The 23,547-nt window shown below is 36.6% G+C and overlaps 1 protein-coding gene across 9 annotated transcripts in view; it reads right to left on the bottom strand.

The window, feature by feature from the left end:
• Gphn (gephyrin) overlaps nt 1-23,547 on the bottom strand; it is a 437,068-nt gene that overhangs the window by 125,277 nt on the left and 288,244 nt on the right. For all 9 annotated transcript variants that reach the window (XM_055595378.1, XM_055595377.1, XM_055595376.1 and 6 more), the window contains one exon: nt 18,484-18,526. In XM_055595378.1, the coding sequence (XP_055451353.1) occupies nt 18,484-18,526 (43 nt within the window). The remainder of the gene's footprint in view (nt 1-18,483; nt 18,527-23,547) is intronic.

Consider the following 23,547-nt stretch of genomic DNA (forward strand, 5'->3'; position numbering starts at 1 on the left):
TAAAGTATTACAGAATTTGATATTAGCCAACATATTAACCTGTATGCAGTAATTTATTTCCATATAACTTCAGATTTCTATTTCTGTATGCTTTCATGCTGTAGTCTAGCATCATTTCACTTCAACTTGATGAACTCTTTCAGTTTCTCATAAGAAAGATCTACTGGTAGTGACCTTCCTCAGCTTGTGTTTATTTGGGAAAGTCTTTCTTTCTTTTTTGAAGGAGAGTTTTATTGGACATAATATTCTTGGCTAAAATATTTTTCCTTTTTCCATCACTTTGAAAATAACATCTCAACAAATTCTGGTCTATAAAGATCTCTTACTATAACTAATGAGATTCATATGGGATTTCCTTTGAGAATGATCAATCACTTTTTGCTATTCATTTTGAGGTTTTGTATTGTTCTTGGCTTGTGACAATCTGAAAATAGCATGTCTTGTTTTGTGTCTCTTTTTATTTATTCTAGCTAGAGCTCTTTGTGCTTAATATATTTAGCTGCACATTTCTTACTTATGTTTGTGAAGTTTTTGTCAATATTTCTTCAAAAATTTTATCTCCTCCATCCCTCCTTTCCTTTGGTTTATTTGTTTCTATTTTTTAATCTTTCCTTTCCTCTTTTCTTTTCTCCACACATTCATATTTTTTTGTGTGTGGTTATCAATCTTAGTATTTATTGAAAGGTGGACTATAAGGAAAATAGCCTCTCATATGCCAAAAACAAATCTGTATGTAAACACCTGCTTTTGCATATCAATGAACTTCCCTATCCCCCACCCTGAACATTATTTACAAAAACAAAACACTTTTTACCTGCTAAAGAAATAAATTTAGAAAAAAGTTATTTTGAGTTAATTAATTGAATTCCTTAAACATTTAACCCAAAAAATCTTTCCTATCCTCAATTTCCTACCCTCCCATCTTGGAAATAAACATATTTCAAACAAACTTGTAATACACACAATACACAGTGTCATGCTACCAATCTGATCATTAAGGTCAATAGTTTTGTCATAAAAGATAATCAATACATGGCCGTAAGTAAATCTGCAGTAAATATCAAAATGTTTAAATTTTTTGATAGTTAACCTGAGTGTGAGATGTATACTACTTAGAGAGCTAAGAGGCTATAAATAAAATTAGAAAAAGGGTATATATATACACCCCAATGAGGTACCTAAGTTTCATGTAAAGGTATATATATATTACTTAATAACTTATACAACATTAACTCTATATAATATATGACCTTATTAAAACTATATCTTGAGTGCGTTATTGTTCTGGTCCAAGATACTGAAAATAAAACCAAAACTGTTATATTCACATGGAGAATGGGAGTGTACTAACTAGAAAATCAGTACTATGCAATATTAAAATAGGAATTTGTGTTACAAAAGTAGTCGACAAGTTCTCTGATGGCATCTCAAGAGGATTTTTAAAAATAACCCATAAGACCAGGGGCACAAGCATAAATCAAGTCTGTAAGGCTTTATCTTAGAATCTTGAACATGCTGGTTTACACACACCTCACTTTCACAGAGATGTATTTAGACAGGAGCCTAGCATAGCTGTCCTCTGAGAGGGTCCACCTACCAGCTGATCCAAACAGATAAGGACAGTCATAGCCACAGTTAGATAAAGTGAGCAGAGTCTTTTGGAAAAGTGGGTGGAAAGATAGAAGGACCTGGAGGTACCAGGAGCTCCAAAAGAGCAACAGAGCAAACTAATCAGAGCCCAGGGAGGCTTGTGGAGACTAAAACACCAACCAAGGACCACAAATAGACTGGAATCTAGGCCACCTACACAGATATAGCCGGTAGGCAGCTCAGGCTTCATGTGGGTAAAGGGAGCAGGCAGGGGCTTTCTCTAACTTGGACTCTGTTGCCTGCTTTTTGATCACTTTCCCCTGGCTGGGCTTCCTCACCAGGCCACAGGGGAAGAGGACTGGCTCAGTCTTGATGCAACTTGATGAGCTGGAGTAGGTTGCTGTGGGTGGGGGGACTCCCCTTCTCCGAGGAACAGGGAAAGAGAGAGGGAAGGTGGGACCTAAAGGAAAGGGGGGGCTACAATCAAGATGGAAAGTGCATAAATTAATTAAAGTGAATTAAATAAGTGCAGTGAAAAACAGCTAGTTACATACAAAACAAAACCCCTATTTACACTGTCATGATTTTTAACTTCTCTATTCCATGAAACTTATGCCACTGCAAACGTCCTGCTCCCCTCCTAAAAGCCACTGTGATTTTCTACTTTATTTGCCTATCTTCTTTCTAAGTCAGGGGACAAGACTCTCACTGCTGCTGATGCTGACTTTCATCAGTTCTGCTGAAATTTATTTTTCTAAGTGTTTTTTTTTTTTTTTTACCAACTAGAAGCATGAGCTTTGAGAGCTCACCAAAAATGAGGTGAAAATGGAACAAAATGAAATGGAAACAGTGGTCTCCTGAAAGGCAAGGCAGCACAAGGAAAGACAACTGAAAGTCATTATTAATGCAGGGTCCCAGAATAATACAGAGAACAAAACATGCCCAATGATTAGAGCTCCTTCCGTCCAAACACACATCAAATACTTTATTAACTTTTAATTATGGAAGTGGAAGCAGACTCAAACTGTGCTGAGTCCACCTTGCAGATATTGGCAATCTTGTCTCCTACACAGTGAACTTCCTAGAGTATCCTTAGAGGAGGAAGTATACCTTATGTTGCCTTGCAGGCTGGGGAAGGTCCTGAGAAAGATGAGGTAGGCAGTGTTTTGTTAGACACATCTGTATTTTAAAATTTTGTTTTTGTGATATGGAAAAATGTAAAAGAAGACTTTTAATTTTTCACGACTAAACTTTCTGTATGTTGATTTTTTACTCAACTATTATTAAACATACAGGTGCTTATTAGAAAATGTTCTAAGCTTACTACTTACAAAACAAAATTATGGTAAGGCTAAAAATCTGGTCCTATTAACTTCATTAACCAGAAGGATTAGGCTTTGAGCTTAATGTATTTAAATCTAATTTTTTTTTCTTAAGTTTGGAATGTCTTTGTCAATATTTCTTCAAAAGATTTTATCTCCTCCTTCCTCTTTCTCTGGTTTGTTTATATTTTTTTCCTTCTTTTCTCCACACAAATTGATAACACACCATAAAGTTCCTTGAATTTCTCACTTCTGTTTTTCTAACTGCAGAATTTCAAATGACCTATATCTTTGTGTTGTGTTCATTTGCTTGATCAAATCTGCTGCTGAGGGCTGGAGAGATGGCTCAGCAGTTAAGAGCACTGTCTGCTCTTCCAAAGGTCATGAGTTCAAGTCCCAGCAACCACATGGTGGCTCACAACCATCTATAATGTGAACTGATTCCCTCTTCTGGCAGATGTAAATGCAGACAGAACACTCATATACATAAAATAAATAAATCTTTAAAAAAAAATCTGCTGCTGAGCTCCAGAAAAAAAATTTCAATTCAGTTATTATATTCATCTGCTCTAAGATATGTTTTCATATGGTTTAAATCTCTATTGATATTGTAATTTTGTTCATGTACTGTTTTTTTTTTAAATTTCAAATCATTAACTTTTCTCTTTATCATCAAGATTTTTAAAAGTAATTATTTTAGGTTCTCTGTTACATAATTATTTTTCTTAGTTGGTTTCTGATTTATTTGTCCTGTGATTAAGTCATATTTCTATATTGCTTGGTAAGTCCTTTGTTCCTTCCTCTCCTTCCCTACCTTGTGTTTTACGCATTTGAAAAGAGTCAAGCTCCTACTCTTTACAGACTGGCTTTGTACTGAGGAATATCCTTTTCCAATCAGCCTGCCCAGAGATTCTGGGGACGTAGGGTCTTAAAGACTTTTTTTATTTTTGGGGTGGGAGAGGGTGGAATGTGACTTTTCAGGGCATTTGCATGTAGTTTCCCAGTTAAGAGCAACTGTACTATTTTTTTCTTTTTAGCTTGAAATTTGTTGCTTTCTCTTTTGTTTACCTGCAGTACTGCAGACCTTTTGATTCTGCTTTAAGCTGCATGCTCCCCTCAGTGTCCTGTAAGCAGTCAAACTTCACCAGCTACCTATCAGGAAGGCAGAAACTAGCGCTTTGAGAAGCCCTCCAAAAAGTTAGAATACTAAATGTATGCTCCATTCTTCTCTTCTGAGGAAGAAGCAGAGTTTGGCACCTCTTCATGATGTTTTAAGAGGTGCTTGCATTTATGTATGGCAGGCTGGTCTTTACAGGCTGGCCACATTAAGTTTCCTCTACTCACTCATGTTTACTGCACCCCCAGCTACCAAAGTCATTCTGGTTTTGTTAGAACAATTAGAAAGCATCCATCTGAAATGGGGAACACTGAATCCATGTTCAATTCTTCTCAGGGAAAAGAAGCCATGAGTTGGGTATTCTCTAGTGAACGTGTTGAGCTATGACGGCTTGAGAGGAAAGGGTGATGAGTAAAATGGATCAATTCTTACTTATTCCAATGTGTCTGTCTTCAGCTTTGTATTTAACACGGGGTAATGCATTTTCTTAACTCGTTTCCCCAAGTCCTCATAAAGAGATGGTAGTCTGCATAAGCTGTTAAGATGGTGTCTTCTGGAGGAATAAAGGATGGGATTTCTATTCTATAATTTAGTAACAATGTCTTTTTTTTTTTTTCTGTACCAGCTACAATACTGACAGTGAAGAAAGTAAAATGACTGACTTGAAGCAATGAGTGACACATTTTTTTCATACAAAGTAAAACACATGCTAATCTAAGAAAACTAGAAGTATGATCAAATTTAAATTAAAAGCAAATATTGCTTAGAGTATAATGTTTTTTTTCACAAATAAGTAAAAAATATTTGTGATCTTGGTAAATAAAGTATATAAGAACATATTAAAGAAACCTTATAGTAAGACCTGATGATTGGATTTCCTAAATGTCTGTTGTATGTCCGTCTTTTCATTTCTGATTTTGCTGATTTGGATAGTTTCTCTCTGCCTTTTAGTTAGTTTGGCTAAGGGTTTGTCTATCTTGTTGATTTTCTCAAAGAACCAGCTCTTGGTCTCACTGATTCTTTGAATTGTTTTCTTTGTTTCTAATTCATTGATTTCAGCTCTGAGTTTGATTATTTCTAATAGTCAACTCTTCTTGAGTGTATCTGCTTCTTTTTTTTCTAGGGTTTTTAGGTATGCCATTAAGTTGCTTGTATGAGATATCTCAAACTCCTTTCTGGAGGCACTTAGTGCTATGAACTTTCCTTTTAGCACTGCTTTCATTGTGTTCCCTAAGTTTGGGTACGTTGTGCCTTCATTTTCATTGAATTCTAGGAAGTCTCGAATTTCTTTTTTCATTTCTTCCCTGACCAAGCTGTCATTGAGTAGAGAGTTGTTTACTTTCCATGCGTATGTAAGGCTTTTTGTTATTTCTGTTGCTGTTGAACTCTAGTTGCTCAACCATGTTCGTAGCAGCTTTATTTGCAATAGCCAGAATCCGGGAACAACCCAGATATCCCTCAATTGAGGCCTGCATACAGAAATTGTGGTTCGTTTGCACAATGGAATACCACTCAGCAATTAAAAACAAGGAAATCATGAAATTTGCAGGCAAGTGGTGGGAACTATAAAATATCATCCTGAGTGAGGTATCTCAGAAGCAGAAAGACACACATGGTATATACTCACTTATAAGTGGATATTAGACATATAGGATAAACATACTAAAATCTGCACACCTAAAGACACTAAGCAAGAAGGAGGACACTGGGTAAGATAATCAACCCTCATGCAGAAAGGCAAAGGGGACAGACATTGGAAGAGGGAGAAAATGGGCATCAGGACAGGAGCCTACCACACAGGACCTTTGAAAGACTCTACCCAGCAAGGTATCAAATCAGATGCTGAGACTCATAGCCAAACTTTGGGCAGAGTGCAGGGAATCTTATGAAGGAAGGGAAAGATAGAAAGACGTAGAGGGAACAGGAGCTCCACAAGGAGAACAAAAGAACCAAAAAAAATCTGGGCACAGGTGTCTTTTTTTGAGACTGATACTCCAACCAAGGACCATGCATGGAAATAACCTAGAACCCCTGCACAGATGTAGCCTATGGCAGCTCAGTCTCCAAATGGATTCCCTAGTCACGGGAACAGGGACTGTCTCTGACATGAACTCAGTGGTTGGTTCTTTGATCAAATCCACCAGGCCACATAGGAAGACAATGCAGCCACTCTGATGAGACCTGATAGGCTAGGGTCAGAGGGAAGGAGAGAAGGATCTTCCCTATCAGTGGACTTGGACAGGGGCACCTGAGAAGATGAGGGAGGGAGGGTGAGATTGGAAGTAGATGAGTGAGGGGCTACAGCTGGGATACCAAGTGAACAAACTGTAATTTATAAATAAATAAATAAAAATTTAAAAAAAGAAAACTTATTAAATATAGTTGATTTATTTTGGAGACTAAGAGAGAAAGTAGAGGACAGTGCTTGAATAGTACACAACAAACACTTATGGAGTTAGTTGCTAATTACATTTAGCTATGCATAGAAAAACTGTGTTAGTGATGACAAGCATTTTTATGATCTACTGAATGCTAATCAAGAACATAAGGGATTAGAATGCCATAGAAGAGCATTAAAATATTTTTCTTGTTTTTTTTTTTACTTTTTTGATTCATTTTTTATTAATTTTTTATTTTTTAATATTAGTTACAGTTTATTAACTTTGTATCACAGCTGTATCCCGCTCCCTCATTCCCTCCCAATCTCACCCTCCCTCCTTCATCTCCTCTCTGCCCCTTTCCAAGTCCACTGATAAGGTAGGACCTCCTCCCCTTTCATCTGACCCTGGTCTATCAGGTATCTTCAGGACTGGTTGCAAAATCCTCCTCTGTGGCCTAGCAGGGCTGCTCCAACCTTGGGGGAGGGGAGGCGGGGAGGTCAAAGAGCCCACCATTGAGTTCATGTCATAAATAGTCCCTGTTCCCCTTTACCCCCTTGGATACTGAGCAACCATGGGCTACATACAAGCAGGGGTTCTAGGTTATATCCATACATGGCCCTTGGTTGGAGAATCAGTCTCAGAAAAGACCTCTGTGCCCAGATATATTTGGTCCTTGTGGAGCTCCTGTCCTCTCCAGGTCATACTAACTCCCCCTTCTTTCTTATGATTCCCTGCACGCTGCAGAAGGTTTGGTTATGAGTCTTAGTATCTGCTTTGATACACTGCTAGTTAGAGTCTTTCAGAGGCACTCTGTGGTAGGCTCCTGTCCTGTTACTTAAAGAAATGCTCAACGTCCTTAGCCATCAGAGAGATGTAAATCAAACGACCCTGAGATTTCACCTGACACCCATCAGAATGGCTAAGATCAAAAACTCAAGTGACAACACATGCTGGAGAGGTTGTAGAGAAAAGGGAACCCTCCTCCATTGCTGGTGGGAATGTAAACTTGTACAACCACTTTGGAAATCAATCTGGCGCTTTCTCAGACAATTAGGAATAGTGCTACTTCAGGACCCAGCTGTACCACTCCTAGGCGTATATCTAAAAGATGCTCAAGTACACAAGGACATTTGCTCAACCATGTTTGTAGCAGCTTTATTCGTAATAGCCAGAACCTGGAAACAACCCAGATGTCCCTCAGTTGAGCAATGGATATTTTTCTTAAAAAAAAAAAAAGTTCAGGCCAGGTCGTGGTGATGCACCCAGCACCTGGGAGGCAAAGGCAGGCTGATCTTTGAATTTTAAGACAGACTGGTCTATAGAGTGACTTTCAGGACTGGCAGGGCTACACAGAGAAACCTGCCTCAAAAAAAACCCAGTAAATAAGTAAGTAAATAAAGAAATAATAAAGCCACCCAAAATTAGGATATTATTCAAGGAATTATAAAAACAATTTCCTAGGAATAATAGAAAAGAGAAAACTTCATGCATTTATCATCAAGATATAATAATATTACCCACCCAAAACCTATTTAGTTAGGGATAGATGAATGGAAAAAGGGCCAAAACTGAAACATGAAATAAAGAGTAGTTAAGAAAAACAGTGCTTGTTAACAAACAGATTGACTTTGGTATTATTTAGTTTTTCTTCTGTTGCTTCCATCCTTGTTTCTTACTAAATATTCTGTTGTCTCTTATCTGTTCTACCTGCCCAAGGTCTTTCTTCTATTATTTTGTTTACTTGTGTGTTCAAATCACTTATTGAGAGACAGTCACCACATCGTAAGTAGGGTTTCACTAAAGTAGGGAAAAATATAGGACACTGCAGAAAAACACAGAAGGAAAAATTTGCTTATGTTTAGGATGTGACAGAAAGCCTTCTAGAAAAAAATGTAGGATAAATAGGAATTATCCAAGTTTCAGAAGAGATGGGAGATTAACAATTTAGGAAAGGGGGGGAAACATTTGAAAATCCTAAGTTTTGTATGTCTAGTGACCAAATCAAGATGGAGTATTAGCGGTAAATTTAAAGGTAACCAGAAATCTGATTGTGAGCAATTTGAAATTTAGTCTTTATGAAAAATAGTAAAGTCACTAAAGGAGTATGGCAGGTACCTGCTTTATAAAAAAGATAAAAGTGGTGTCTGTGAGACGAGGGATTAAAAAATTATAGATTTTTTGTTTGGACAAACATCATTCTTGTGATATCAAAAGAGCAGGTTGAGATTATAAATTTGGTTTTTGTCATGGCAAAAATGAGCTATTTGTGGAATACATAAGAAGAGATTTATAATAGGCAGTTAGAAATCAAATATGACTTTTAGAGAAAAGATGTAGGCTGGGAGTAATAGATTTGGTTTACTTCACAGCTTTGTGAGGAATGACCTTGCTAATGCAGAATGTAGAGAGAGCAAGTTTAACAGAGAACTGACTATTTAACATGAATGCCCCTAACACTCCCTAAAAGAAGAAACCTTCAAAGGACTAGAGGAAAAAAAAAATCTCAAAATGGGATGGAGGCATGGAGACAGGGGCATGAAGATGGGGGAGAGGAGTAGGTGTAGGAGATGGTCAACCATGACTAAGAATGTACGATAAAGCTATAAAGAGACCTGGCATTTTGTAAGCTAATCAAAAATATTCAATAAAAATTAATTTAAACAGAAGTACCATATGTGGATGTTTACTGCTCACAAGAGCATAGGTTTTTAAATAAAAATCCTAGTGCTAGGGTTGTACTACCACCTTAGTGAGTTGTTGGTCAAGGAAGTCCGTGAGTCCTGCAAAACAACACAGGCTATTGTCACTGCTCTTGATTGTTCTCTAGAACTGGATGGTTAAGAGCCTATTGATAAAGACACCACAAGATCTGATTACAGGACATGAAGAAATCAGACTAGAATGGAGCTAGAAGGTTTGTCTCTGCTTACTATCTTTCAAAGTGCCTGAAGATGCTAAACAGATTACTTGGGAGAGAAAAGTGATCAACAGTCTTACTCAGTCATGCAACCTTCATACTGCTAATGTGGAAGGCAAAATATACACACTTGTGCTATAGTGACATCACTGTTAAAGAGGCAACCAAAATTTCTGATCAGATAAGGCCTGCTCCATAGGAGCAGGTACTGTAAACCTGATTAAAAGCCCGTGACTACTTTGAGGTCATTGGTCGTAGTGGGAAAATGACCACTGTTGTTTTGTTGAGATTGCCTTCTAAGTATTTATGCTTATCCCCAAAGATTTAGTGCTGCTATTAGCTTTAATTAGTGCTGCCAGCAAGGAAGTTCCCTTTTGTAGTGGGTGGTAGTTACTGCAGAGACTCTGAGCTGGTCAAAGTGCTAAGAATGAGTGACTATTGAATGCTGAGGCCTAAATGGAACTTCCTCAAAGGGTGAAGAAAAATTTTGGAATACATGTTGTAAGGAATATAAAAGCTGGAAGAATGTGTAGAGTACAGTAGAACACTATGTTCTGGGTATGATACAGGCATTGTACTCATGAGCCCACAGCAAGTATGATTATTTATACAAAATGTGCACAAGACTGGCTCCATCAACACTCTGTGGGGGTTGAGGGCTTCCAAAGCCTTATACCCCTGAAGATCTATGGGCAGTTAATGGTTGCTAGGGAAGGAAGAGTCATTTTCTGTAGTGGTGTAGTCACTGGTAAGTTTCCCATACTCCTGTAAACAACCTCTAATCCATGCTTTTGTAAAAAAGCCTAATTAAATTAATGGTTAACCCACACCGTAAAAGACTTAAAAATAAAAGGAAGATTAGTTGGAAGGGGAATGGGATCAGTAGGAGAGTGAGGGGACAAGAGAGGGTAATGGAGCGCGTGTGAATAAAATTGTTATATATACATATGAAGATGTCATAATGAAATATTACAGATAATTAATACATGATAATAAAATAAGAATCCAGACAGAAAACATCATGAATATGATTTCATATATACGAAATATTCAGAATAGAGATTGAAATTCCTAGAGCTGCAAAGCATATGCTGGCTTCCAGGGGCTGATGACCGGGAGAACAATGAAAAGAAACTGCTTAAAGAGTATCAGTTTGGGTGGTGAAAACATTTTTTTAATATGTATTTTTTTATTTATTATAATTTATTCACTTTGTATTCCAGCTATAACCTCCTCCCTTGTCCCCTCCCAAGCCTTCCTTCCCTCTTCTCCTCCCATGTCCCTCCCCCAGTCCACCGATCGGGGAGTTCCTCTTCCCTTCCATCTGACCCCACCCTATCAGTTCTCATCAGTATTGACTGCACTGTCTTCCTCCTTGGCCTGGTAAGGCTGTTCCCCCCTCATGGGGAGGTGATCAAAGAGCAGGCCACTGAGTTCATGTCAGAGACAACCCCTACTCCCCTTACTAGGGAACCCACTTGGACACTGAGCTGCATGGGCTACATCTGTGCAGGGGTTTTAGGTTATCTTCATGAATGGTCCTTGATTGGAGTATCAGTCTCAGAAAAGACGCCTGTGCCCAGAGTTTTTGGTTCTGTTGCTCTCCTTGTGGAGCTCCTGTTGCCTCCAGGTCTTTCTATCTTCCCCTTCTTTCATAAGATTCCCTGCCCTCTCTGTTGAATAATTTTGTAAGCTTACACATTATTGATGAATTATTTAAATAATTTTACATTATGTGATTTTTATATTAAAAGTAAAAGATTAACATTTACTGATATTTAGGGCACTAATCAGAGTGTGATAGCGCATACCTGTAATCCCAGCATTTGAGGCATAAGGATCACAGATTTCAGGCCAGCCTGCATTACTTAGTGAGTGAAGTCTTGTCTCAAATAAATGAAGGGGGGAAAAAAGATCAAAGAAAAGGACATGGCTTACTGGCTGTGTGTAAACTTGAGTAACAAAAAAGGTTCATTGAAAATATTTTTTAAAGACTTAATTCTTGGAATAGAATATGACATTTCACTTTTGACCTCAAAGGAACTTAGATGTGGAGAGAGAGAGAGAGAGAGAGACAGAGAGACAGAGACAGAGACAGAGAGAATATTGCCTTTTTAATTTCAGACTTGGATTGAGTTGGTTTGGTTTTTGTTACCATATGCCATAATTACTTCATGGATACTCATTCTGAGTAATACTAAGAGAGTACCAAAATAAGCTAATATACCCAAAATGAACTCAAAGCAAAATTACAAACCTCCCCCAAATCCCCACAAACAAAACCAAAATAACTCAATTACCAAAACTTAAGTACACTGTCTTTATTCCTGGAGATTCTTGTATGATTGTCCAGAATTAGCACAAGCTCTTTGCTCAATCTGACTTCTGCTCAGGTTTTAATTTTTGCTTTCATGACAATCTTATTCTACAGAGCAGAATAGCATAACTAAAAATAGAAAGAAAGAATACAAAAAGAAAGAAGAAAAGAAGGAAAGAAAGCCTACTCCTGTACAAACATTTGCCTTGTTATATCCACAATGCTTAAGCCATGACACTATGATCTCAACTTGTTTCAAGCTTGGCTCTGGAAACTGAGATTTTTCATTCAGGTTGCTTTTTAGTTTCTTTGAATAAACTTTCCCCTAGATTATTCTTCAACCTAGCCCCCCCCCCCACATGCTCATCTTTTGAGACAGGGTCTCACAACAAGTCCCAGGATGGTCTCAAGCTTCAGATCCTCCCACGTTTGACATTTTGAAAGAGTATTATAGAGAGATGCCACCATATACCACTTTAGTTTCTTATTCTTATTTTTGTGGTTAGTGTAAGAAAGGCAACATGAGAAAGCTCTTTAAATCTTACCACACTAAAGGAACTGCAATTTGATGGCCCAGCCATTAGCTTGGCTGATGAATTACGTACATAAGTAACACTTAGATCAACTATTTCTGGAAGTATTGCTGGAAAGATAAGACTCTTTTATTTCAAGAATACCTATGCTCCAGGCCACAGAGGACAATGCAGCCAGTCCTGATGAGACCTGATAAACTAGGGTCAGATGGAAGGGGAGGAGGACCTCCCCTATCAGTGGACTTGGAGAGGGGCATGGGAGGAGATGAGGGAGGGAGGGTGGGATTAGGAGGGAATGGGGAAGGGGGATACAGCTGGGATACAAAGTGAATAAACTGTAATTAATATAAAAATAAAAATTTGATTTAAAAGAATATATATGCTGTAACTGAAATCTGTATATTATAGGATTCAAATTGCAAAGTTTTACCAAGAATAATTGAGAATTACAATGGTACATATGAAACTTTTCAATATGAACAGATTTTCTTGAGAGATACCTTAGAAGAAAAAGATAATGAAATTCCAAAAATCTAATGTGTTGGAAGTTGTCTTTTTCAATTACTCTGAAGAAATACCTCAAATAAATGTGTATTACTGGGTGTTCTCCAGTTGTTTACTGTGATAAACAGTACCTCTATTCCTTAACAGCACTCAGTTAGGATGAAGGAGTATGTGCTTCCTGGTGTTTCTACTCTCCTGCCATATGTAGACAACTTTTTGAGGCGGTTAAAGATAGGGTAACTCTAATGCTGAGTCTCAACGTTTGTTGTTCCCTCTTTTTACTGCAGTGTGTACAGTGCACACACATGGTTGCACAGTGTCGTGTGTACAGGCATACACACGTGATCCTATAAGAGGACTCAAAAGAGGTATCTTTTCTTCAATTGGTCCTTGAATTATTCTTTTAACACAGGGTCTAGTCACTGAACTCTGAGTTCCCTGTTTTGTCTAGTCTAGGCTAGCTAGCCAGGCAGCACCTTAGATCTACCTGTCTCTCCCTCAGAATTAGGTGCTCTGAACAAAATTTGAAAAAGTGAGTGCTGAACACTTAAACTCAGATCCTCATGCATGCAGAGCAAGTACTCCGATCCACTCACCCACTGTCTCAAAGATCTACCGTATTCACAGAGTATAAAGTTTCTGCATCACAGTAATAAAATGTCTAACAGAAGCAACTTGAAGGAAGAAAGAGTTATGCTGGCTAATCGTTTAAGAAACTATAGTCTATCACGGTAGAAAAGGCATGGTGGCTGGGAAGCCATTCATGGCAATGGGAAATGCAGCATAGTTTGGTATATATATCATGGTCCATCAGGAAACAAGAGTTAGGCTAGAGGCAGACTTAGGTATATCCTTATGGCTCTCTCCACAGTGATCTACTTCCTCAGTCAAGCCCTACTTTCTAAATGTTTCATAATCTGTCCAAATCAAAACACCAGCTAAGAACTAAGTATTCAAATATATATATGTGTATATATATATATATATTTATGTATGTATACTGTAAAATATACATAAATAATTGGGGGGAGGGCACCTCAGATTCAAACTATAATAGTTTTTGAAGAGAATTTATGACTTTGTCTAAAGTATAATTCATTACCTATGATATGATTTATTTATGTTTATTCTTCCCTCACACAGTAAATTCAGACGCAGCTACCCTTCCCTTCACTCCTCCCAGCTCCCTACCCCACATCCATTCCTCCTCCATTTCCCTTCAGAAAAGAGCAGGGAAGGAAATCTTTCACTACTAACAGACTTTTAACAAGTCTTAAAGCTTTTTCATGGTAGTTACTAAGAGATAACTGAGGTGATTCTTGCCTTTAGTAGTTTTTACAGGTAGTAGGGTCATAGATTTTGAAATTGCCATATTCCCACATGAGCTAGACAGCGCAACAGTTCTGCCATCTTGTTTTCTTGCTGAGGCCATTTTGGTTTAACTAGAATTTGATCTCCTTGATGTAGAATCCCATAAAAAAATTACCCAACTCTATTCTAGGAACCCAAGGTCAAGATTCCTAGCTAACTTAGCCTCTGTTAAACTGACTGTTTGTATGGAACTCCCTCACGCTAACTGCTTGCTTTACCTTCTGTTAAACTGCTCGCTTTAAACTGCTTACTTCTGTGAATCTAGTGAGATGCCAGGGCATGGTTTTTGCCTTTAAATACCCTATCTTCTAGACACTTGGGGCCAAACCTAGATCCCCAAACACTCGGATGTGGCTAAAAGTTTCAATTGGCTGTAAACTATGTCAGAGTGGTTCTCCCTGGTGGGTTAATTGTAACATTTGTAAATTAAATCTCTTTCCTGGATAACAAACATAAACATGGCTATGAATTGAAATTAACTCTTTAATAACTTCTTAAACTGGGTTCATTTTATTTTCATAAATTGCCACCCCTAGAATATGATGCTTTGTCAGAAGCAAACGTTACTGAATACACCAGAGTTTGTCAGCAAGATAAGCCATTTAATTTAAATACATTGACATTATACTTCAGGATTAATTAGTCCATGTTTTGGAATGCTTTAGAAATGAGGTTTTGAACTCGATACACATGCAAAAAAAATCATGCTATTAAGGAGGCTATACTAAACACCAGATAGGCAGCACTCACTAAAACTACAGCATTTATATCCCAACATCAAAATACATCCCAACAGACTAAATATTTGGTTTAAGAGCAGTTCAAACCTGCTGTCAGAGAATGCCATCTGGGAAAATTGAGAAATGCCAATAGATTGGGCTGTTAGGCCAGTCTGGTGCTATTTTCTTGATATAATGACTGATGGGATATACAAGAAGGATTAGTCACCCTGACTAAGGAAAACTCAGAGGCGTCACAGAATTCTAACAAATGGTCAATGGTTTATACACAAATGGTAGGTTGTTTATGCATGAAAACAGATATAAAATGAACAGAGTTAGTATTTAGTATTGAGAGAATGAGTAACTATTAATAGCTTCTATGGAACTACAATATGGACTACGTGGTAAATAAGAAGATTAGGGAGATAAGAGCAGTATAAATAAGGAAAGGGAATATTGTAGATAAAAGAAACAGGCCAAGATGGCTCAGTGGGGAATGGTCCTTGTTGCTAAGACTGATGACCTGAGTTTGATCCTTGGGACTGACATGGAACGAGAGAACTGACTATCTTGAGTTGTCTTCTGACCGCCACGTCAGTGCCATCGGCATTTATGTTCATACACAGACATGGACATACAAACACACACACACACACACACACACACACACACACACACACACACCCCTCATAATGAAAAAAATGAGTCTAGACGAGGGACAGCATTCTGAACTTTGGTTGAGGCCATGGTATGAACAGGAATTATTAACATGGTATTAAGTTGAAAGAACATAAACTTACAGAAGTCACAAAACCATGAAGGTACGATATTGGTTGGGCTCCATGTGGGCCTAAAGAGCCACAAGGCCCATCTATATGACTACTTTCCCCAAAGAAAACAATAAAGAATATTTGGGCTACCATGATACCTATCCAAACTGATTATAAGCCACTAATACAGTAAGATAGTAACTGAAATGTAACACTAAAGTCTGTGGTTGATAGGAAATAAAGTTCAAGAGAATGTGTCCTCAAAAAGTATTTGTTTCTAATCATCATAATTATTCCCAGTGACCTATAATTTCACAAGTAAAAATGTGTAAAAATTATGCACTTTTCATCATAAGATGTAATTTTTGTGTGTGTGTTTTCTTTTTTTTTAATTTTTTTTAAATTTTATTTTTTTCTTATCAGTTACATTTTATTAACTCTGTATCCCAGCCGTGTCCTGATCCCTCATTCCCTCCCAGTCCCTCCCTCCCTCCCTCACATAAGATGTAATTTTAAAGTTCATTTAGCTATCTTGCTTTATTTTAGTGAACATTCAATTATCATGTCTGACCAACAGTTTTCTCAAACTTAGGTCTTAGTGTTTATAAGATTTTATATCTCATTACATCAAAGTCTCTCAGAGTTACATACTATGGAAAGTTGTGAAGGTATGGTACCTACACATGACTGTTTAAATTTATTAATTTATTTTACAGTGCTGGAAATTGAACCTATGGCCTCATTAACACTAGGGAAACATTCTACCACTGAGCTAAAATCCAGCCCTGCATTTATTTTTTTATAATACTCTCTAAAGATCACAATCAAACAAATACTCAAGGGCTTTGAGAGAAATTAACATATTCATAACAAAGAAATAGGAAATATTTACCTAAAAGTATATATATTCACTTATTTGAAGTTCTCAAATATGCACCTATAGAATTAGAATTTTCAAACTCTATACCCAGGGTTGACTTTTAGCTCTTAGTTTTTGTTTTGTTTTGTTTCAGTTTCCCTAGTGCTATCATTACTGATAAACAATTATGGAATTGTGTATATGGTTTGGTAAATGTGTGGTGTGGTGTGTTCATCCATTTGTGTGCAAAGAGGCCAGTGGTAGATGGAGGCAACTTGCTTTAAAACTCCCCCTACCTGAACAGGGACTATTTCCGACATGAACTCAATGGCGAGCTCTTAGACTCCCCCTCCCCCAAGGGAGGAGCAGCCTTGGTAGGCCACAGAAGAGGACATTGCAGCCAGTCCTGAAGAGACCTGATAAGCTAGGGACAGATGGAAGGAGAGGAGGTCCTCTCCTATTAGTGGACTTGGAAAGGGGCAGGGAGAAGATGAGGGAGGGAGGGTGCGATTGGGAGGGAATGAAGGAGGGGGCTATGGCTGGGATACAAAGCAAATAACCTGTGATTAATATTAATAAATAAATAAATAAAAACAAAAAAACCCCCCCCCTACCTTAATTTCCTTGAGACAGATTCTCTTATTGAACCTAGAGCTTTCCCTCCCCCCCCCCCCCCCAACCCCCTTTGGATAGCCTGCCTGAGTGCTTGGTCAAGTTTTAGCAGTCCTCTAGTCTCCATTCCCCATGGTGCTGGGTTATAGCCGTGTACTATGACTCACTTTTTTTTCCCCCTTGTTAGGTATCTGAACTTAGGTCTTTGGGATTACAAAGCAAGTCATCTTATCCACTGAGTTGTCTCTTCAGCCTCCCAAGTATGTTTTGATTGTTAAATAATACTTACATTCTACTGTAGTATTAAACATCTGATTTACCAAAAAATCCCATTAGTGTGGGTGTCTAATAGACCTATTTCATTCTGGCCTACCAGTATATCTACTGAAAACCATTAAAAAAAAGAGACTTGGTGATGTCACTAAATTATTAAGAGACAGAAAAATAATACAACAAACAAGCACTACACAGCATTTTTTCTCTGGAGGAGCCCAAAGCATGGGAAATCTTCCAATAGAATTTCACTTTAAGGATAGTAGTATATATATATTTAAAAAAAAAAATCCATAGTTTCTTTCCTATCTCTCTCCCCTTCCATCCCTCCATTCCCCCCCCCCCCCTTTGAGACAGGGTTTCTCTGTGTAGCTTTGGCTGTCCTGGAACTCACTTGTAGACCGGGCTGGCCTGGAACTATCACAGAGATCCGTCTGCTTCTGACTACTGGGTGCTATTATTAAAGGTGTGCGCCACATACTGCCAGGCCTCATAGTTTTATTTTTATAAAACAAGAAAATGAATACACAAGGTTTAGAGACTTTCAGATTAATATTGTAGTGATCAAACCAAAAGAAAGAATTAAAGATTTTTCATTCTTGGACCAGGAAACAATGTCTTATACATTTTGCCTGTGAAGGTAAAAATATTTTGGAATTCATATTTAAAAATTATTGTTTATTGCCTAACCCACCTCAAACCCCTTTTTGAGACATGGCCTTATTGATGTAGCACAGACTGACTAAAAACTTAGGGTCTTCCCGATTTATCCTGAAGGACTAGGACTACAACTATGTACGCTCAGCTTGCTGTTTTGTTTCCTTTTCTCTTTCTCTCTCTGTCTTCTGCTTTCATGGCTTTATATCATATCAGAGTTATTTTCTTGTAGTCTGCTTTTAAGTTATTTTTACTCCTCACATTAGTGTCACAGAGCAGCTCACTTCTACCCCAATTTGAATGTGTCAAATCTACTCAGCTTGCAAAAACAATTAGATTCAGGAAAATATTTATTTATATTGATATTAAGAAATGTTTTGGATATGGATTTTATAAAGTATATATTCTTGATATAAACTTTTATCACTACTCATCTTAATTTTTTTTTTTTTTAACAAAATGCCATTCTTTAGCTCTATATTCTGTTGAGGCACAATTTATATAGTTTGGAAGCCTACCTGAAATGGTGACTACTTACTGGCTCTTAGAATGTTCTCCTTGCTGCTGCACCTGGACTGGACCTGCAGAAAGAGCACAAACTCAGTAATTTAGGGCTTATAACATGGACTGCCAGATAAGTATGCTTAATGGGCAAGCTCCTGAGGTCTAGGAGAAAAGGTTTTATTTATCTCGTCTATCACAACATGTTAGTAAAAGTCTATTACACTTTCCAGATATATTTAATTCAGTTTTGCTTAAAAAAAGATTGAGTTCCAGGAAAATATTTCAGATACAATATTATAAATTTGACAAAGATAATACCCAAAGCAATTTATGTGTATTTGAGATCAGTCCAGGTGGCCCTCCATATCTGTGGGTTTCATATCTGCAGATTCAACACACTGTGGATCAGAAAAGAAAATGAAAAGAAAAAAAAAATAAAAGGAGGAGAAGAAAACCAGTAACACAAAACACCAGCACTACCACCTGCATCTGTACTGCACGTGTGATCTTGATTTTCTTGTCATGACTCCTTAGGAAACACAATATAGCAATTCTTTACATAGCGTTCATACTGCATTCAGTGACGAAACAGAGAAGAGGGCGATAGCTCAATGGTAGAGCACTTGTCTACTAAGCTAAAGTAAAGCATATGGGTAGACACTTAGGCTGTAAGTAACATATGCTGTTTTATCACATGAAACTCAAGTATTTGGGATTTTGGTATCTAAAGAGGTCTTGAAATAAACTTGGCATGAATATTTATTGAAGGGTGACAATGTGGGAAAATTTAACACTGCATATTTAGTTACGAATATTAACCCCCAATCTTAAGGTGTTTTGTATGTCTTGACTAGAATAATAATGAAATCCATGTAAAGTTAAAATCAAACATTCTATTGTAGTGATTTTTATTATATATGTGTTGATAAGGAGAAAAGAAAATTTCTTATCTGTAAGATTTACCTTTGATGGTAATAACTTCTGTAATACTGATTATAATAACTTCTTAAAATACTGGCAATGAAAAATAATTCTTTTGGAAATGAGTTAAATTTTATTCCTCTATTCACCAGTTTTAGGTGTGTATATAATTTGTCAGTTAGGGGTTTGCCCTTCATGCTGTGACTGAAAAACTTAGATCAAAGTGGAACATTTCTTTTGAAGTTTACCAAATGACTGTAACTCAATGGCCACATTGAATGGTACTATTATGAATTTTAGATACAACTTTATTTAAGGTCCATACCTCTTCCTCCCACTCCACAGCAGCTTGCCCCAAGTGGAAATATAGACAACAAAGAACTTTCTATAGCTTAACACAGTCTAATAATATATGAAACAGTTTATGAAAAGAATGTTGTAACTTAGGCTGTCCTTCCCTGAAAACAAAAAGCCAAATGTTTAATGTTTAAAGAAACAATAATAAAAGTGCCATGAGCAGATAAAACAAACAACAAAAACCAAAGCAAATAAATAAATCTAAACACACACACACACACACACACACACACGCACGCACGCACGCACGCACGCACGCATGCATGCACGCACGCACACACACACGCACACACAGCAAAACAAACAACAACAAAAAAATCATGACTGTTAGTTGTTTTCTTTTGGCCCAGAATGTTTAAGTAGTTTTAGGTATAGTAAAATGACACTCATCCAGAACAACAACAACAAAAAATTATTATATTTCTTTACTTTCAAGTCTTATTGAGGAACAATGCTGGACCAAATGAGAAAGAAATTAGTGGCTTAAAGAAAATAAGACATGGAAGAAAATATGATAATGATAATAATAATAATAACAACGAAAAAAGCAGAGAGAGACTGAAGAAGTAATTAAAATAAAAAAGCATGGGCTTACAGAGTAGAGACTTTATAAATGGAGAATGTTCTACTGTTTCTTATAGAAAATTCATATCAAGAAGGCAAGTGTAACTAATGAACTTTCTGCAAAATAAATGAGCAATTTGCATACCATGAAATGAAAACAAGTGTAACTCTACCTCTACAGTCTTAACGGGAAAAGAAACACACACCAACAGACAAATTAATAGACAAGCTTAATAAAGAGAGAAACTACACTTGAAGAAGTGACTCAAAGAACACAAGAGAACGCTGAAAGCATGGGAAGAAAAGCTGGGAGAAAGAAGGAAAAGAAAGAGGAAAATGTTGAAAGACAAAACAGCTCAAAGAGGTCAAATGGAAGTCAAGAAAGTCTTCAACAAGATGTAAAACAAGATGTGAAGGAGCCAAACCCATCGCGCAAAGCAATGTTTGCGAGTGGAAAGTAGCTCCTTTGGTCAGGAATAGTTACTCTTAAGTCGTGGCCTCTATTTCTCCAGAGTTCATCTTTAAGCCCTTCCAACCTAGAGTGGAGCTAGTGTGTGGATAGAAACAAGAAGTTTACAATGAACAGAGCAGTTCAGATGAGTACTTCAAATTGTCTCATTAAAATGTTCTAACAAATTTACACAATGTCTATTATATACATTTGATAATGTATATAATGGGAACGTCAGTAAAGAACTCCCTGGTATTTTCTAACAAAACCACAGCAAAAGAAAACATCCCTCCTACTTCTCTAAGTGGCTTAAAAATTAACAAACCCCTCCCACAATTGTTTATAATACAGATAAAGAAACCCACATTGCTTTTTTATACCTCAGTTTGGAACCACTTTTTCAAACAACTCTAGAGGAGAGATTTGGAGAATTAAAACAATTCAGTTCTCTAAAATAGGAGCCTTTATTAAGGTGTGCAAATTGCCAAAAGTAGTGTAACTAATGTTTCCCATTTATGTTACATTGGCTGTTGAACCAGATTAGAGAAATTATTTTTAAAATCAGTGATTATAACTTTCTTTACTTGGTGATTTTAAACGTGAATATCTAAAATAAGCCGAGAAAAGTAAATTTTAACACTTCATTGTTAATGTATGTACTGAACGACTCTGTACTACATAAGATCATATTTATGGTATTTATTTTTTTATAAAAATCTCAATAAAAAGCTATTTACGTAACATTATATAATAGAATTTACTATTAGAAATAAGTTTAAAGTATCAAGTTTTATTTCATTTTATTTTGTTACTCGTTTTAAACAGTGAGAAAAAGGGAACATGAAAATTAAATAATCTGAGATTATGGGATTACATTAAATTTCTAAGGGAAGAAATGAAAGGTTCAATGAAAGGTATACTATTAGAATTCCCATTACTTTATTCTGTTGTGCCATGTTATTTTACTGCAATTATAGCTGACTGATTTTATAGCCCAAACAAATGATTTTCCTTTCCACAGGAATCAGAACTAAAACAATGTAAGAACAGTGTATTTTATTGAAGTAAATGGAGGAAATAAAAAAGAAATGAGACTACTGAAAACACAGGTATTCACTTATTAATCAAGATTGCTCAAGACATCAAATTATTTAGACACGTTTACATGTAAAATAGGATTTTTGCTTAAGATCACATAGCTTATTAAGAAATCTTAAGATATGACAGAAACAAAGAAAGAACAACACATAATAAATGGTAATGAACAAAATAAAAATGCCTTTAAAAAAAACTGAGAAAATTGAAACAAGCAGCCACAATCTTTAGAGACAGATAAATTACTTACCTTATGCTTAGGTCATAACAAGAATAGCACAGTGTTTAAAGTCAGCGCTTCATTATAAAAGGTACAATTGAAAGCCATAGGTTATAATAACATGAATTGCTACACAGAAATGAAGATTCTTCCAGCCCAACATGAAAAGCTAACTTTTTTGGGAGAAAATTTTAAACTTATGTTTAATGTAACATGAACAACTAAAGGTGTAAATGTCAAAACATATCAATAACATACAAGTCTCACACCAAAAAGGGAGAAACAGGAAGCTCAATCACTCAGGACACAAAAGTTAAGAATGATTGTAATTTGTGATACATAAAGGAAGACATCATTTTGGGGTGAAAGATGCATGCATAATGTATAACCATTCATTTATGTCCCCAGCCCCCAGCCCACTCATACATACAAAAAAAGTCCACTAACAATACAGGGAAAAAAATGTAGTGCCAAGCTGTTATGAAGAAAGCAAGACACACAGAAGCACAGCAGTGGTCATGTGATTTGAGGTATTCTTCCCTTAAACCATCCCATCACCATGCTCATTTTTAAGAAGCCAGGAAAATATTCCCTTTCAATGCTGCAATAGCTACGAGCCCCCAGCTTGAAGCTAGAGTGAGGAATTTTGATCACCGTTCCCTGTGATGTCAGGGGCTCTCCAATGGAAGCCAGATGTGTACAGCTAGTTAGTATAAGTACATGGAAATAACAAACATTTCTTTCTTTCTGCATTTCACAGAAGAAAGGACTGAAACCAATCAATCCAAGCCCATGCTAAGGATATGTTCATAACCATATTAGGATGCATAATATTAAAATAAGGATATTTAACACTAATCCAGTCTTACAAAACTTCTAATTTAATGCTCACTAGGCTCATTCATGTTCTTTCTCTTAGAAATGCTAGAAAACATGGCTCATATGGAAAAATTCTGAGCAGTTGGTCAGGTGGGGTCAAAATGAAGACAAAAATAAATCATTTTCTTTGATGAACATCAAGAAAATCATTTAAAATTTTAGCATGACTAATAACTGGTCAGTAATCACACTTTAAATATTTGTTTAATTATATAATCTGAGACGTCATCTGGTTTGGAAAGATACAATTTAAATTTATATTGTTTAAAATAAAAAGCTTATCTATTTAGAAACTAAATTTCCTATGAATTTTATTCTCAATAAATATCACTTAAAATATGGGCTGTTCTTGTCAGTAGTAAGAACACACCAATTCATCAGAAAAAAACAACCCCCCCCCGTTATTCTATTAATGGCATTACTTAACTCAATCTGTTTTTTCCTTTTGTGTGACATGAATTTTAATTCATGATGATATCCCAATTTAGTTAGCAGTTTTCTGACTATTCAAACACCATGCAGCTATAACATACTTTTTAAATTTATTATTAACAGGCCAGAATAGTTTGGCTTTTCCTGTATCATAGCTTAAGCATTTCAGGTGCTAGGTT

The sequence above is a fragment of the Psammomys obesus genome, unplaced genomic scaffold (genome assembly GCF_907164565.1).
Source record: "Psammomys obesus unplaced genomic scaffold, mPsaObe1.curated_primary_1811, whole genome shotgun sequence".
Taxonomy (NCBI): Eukaryota; Metazoa; Chordata; class Mammalia; order Rodentia; family Muridae; genus Psammomys; species Psammomys obesus.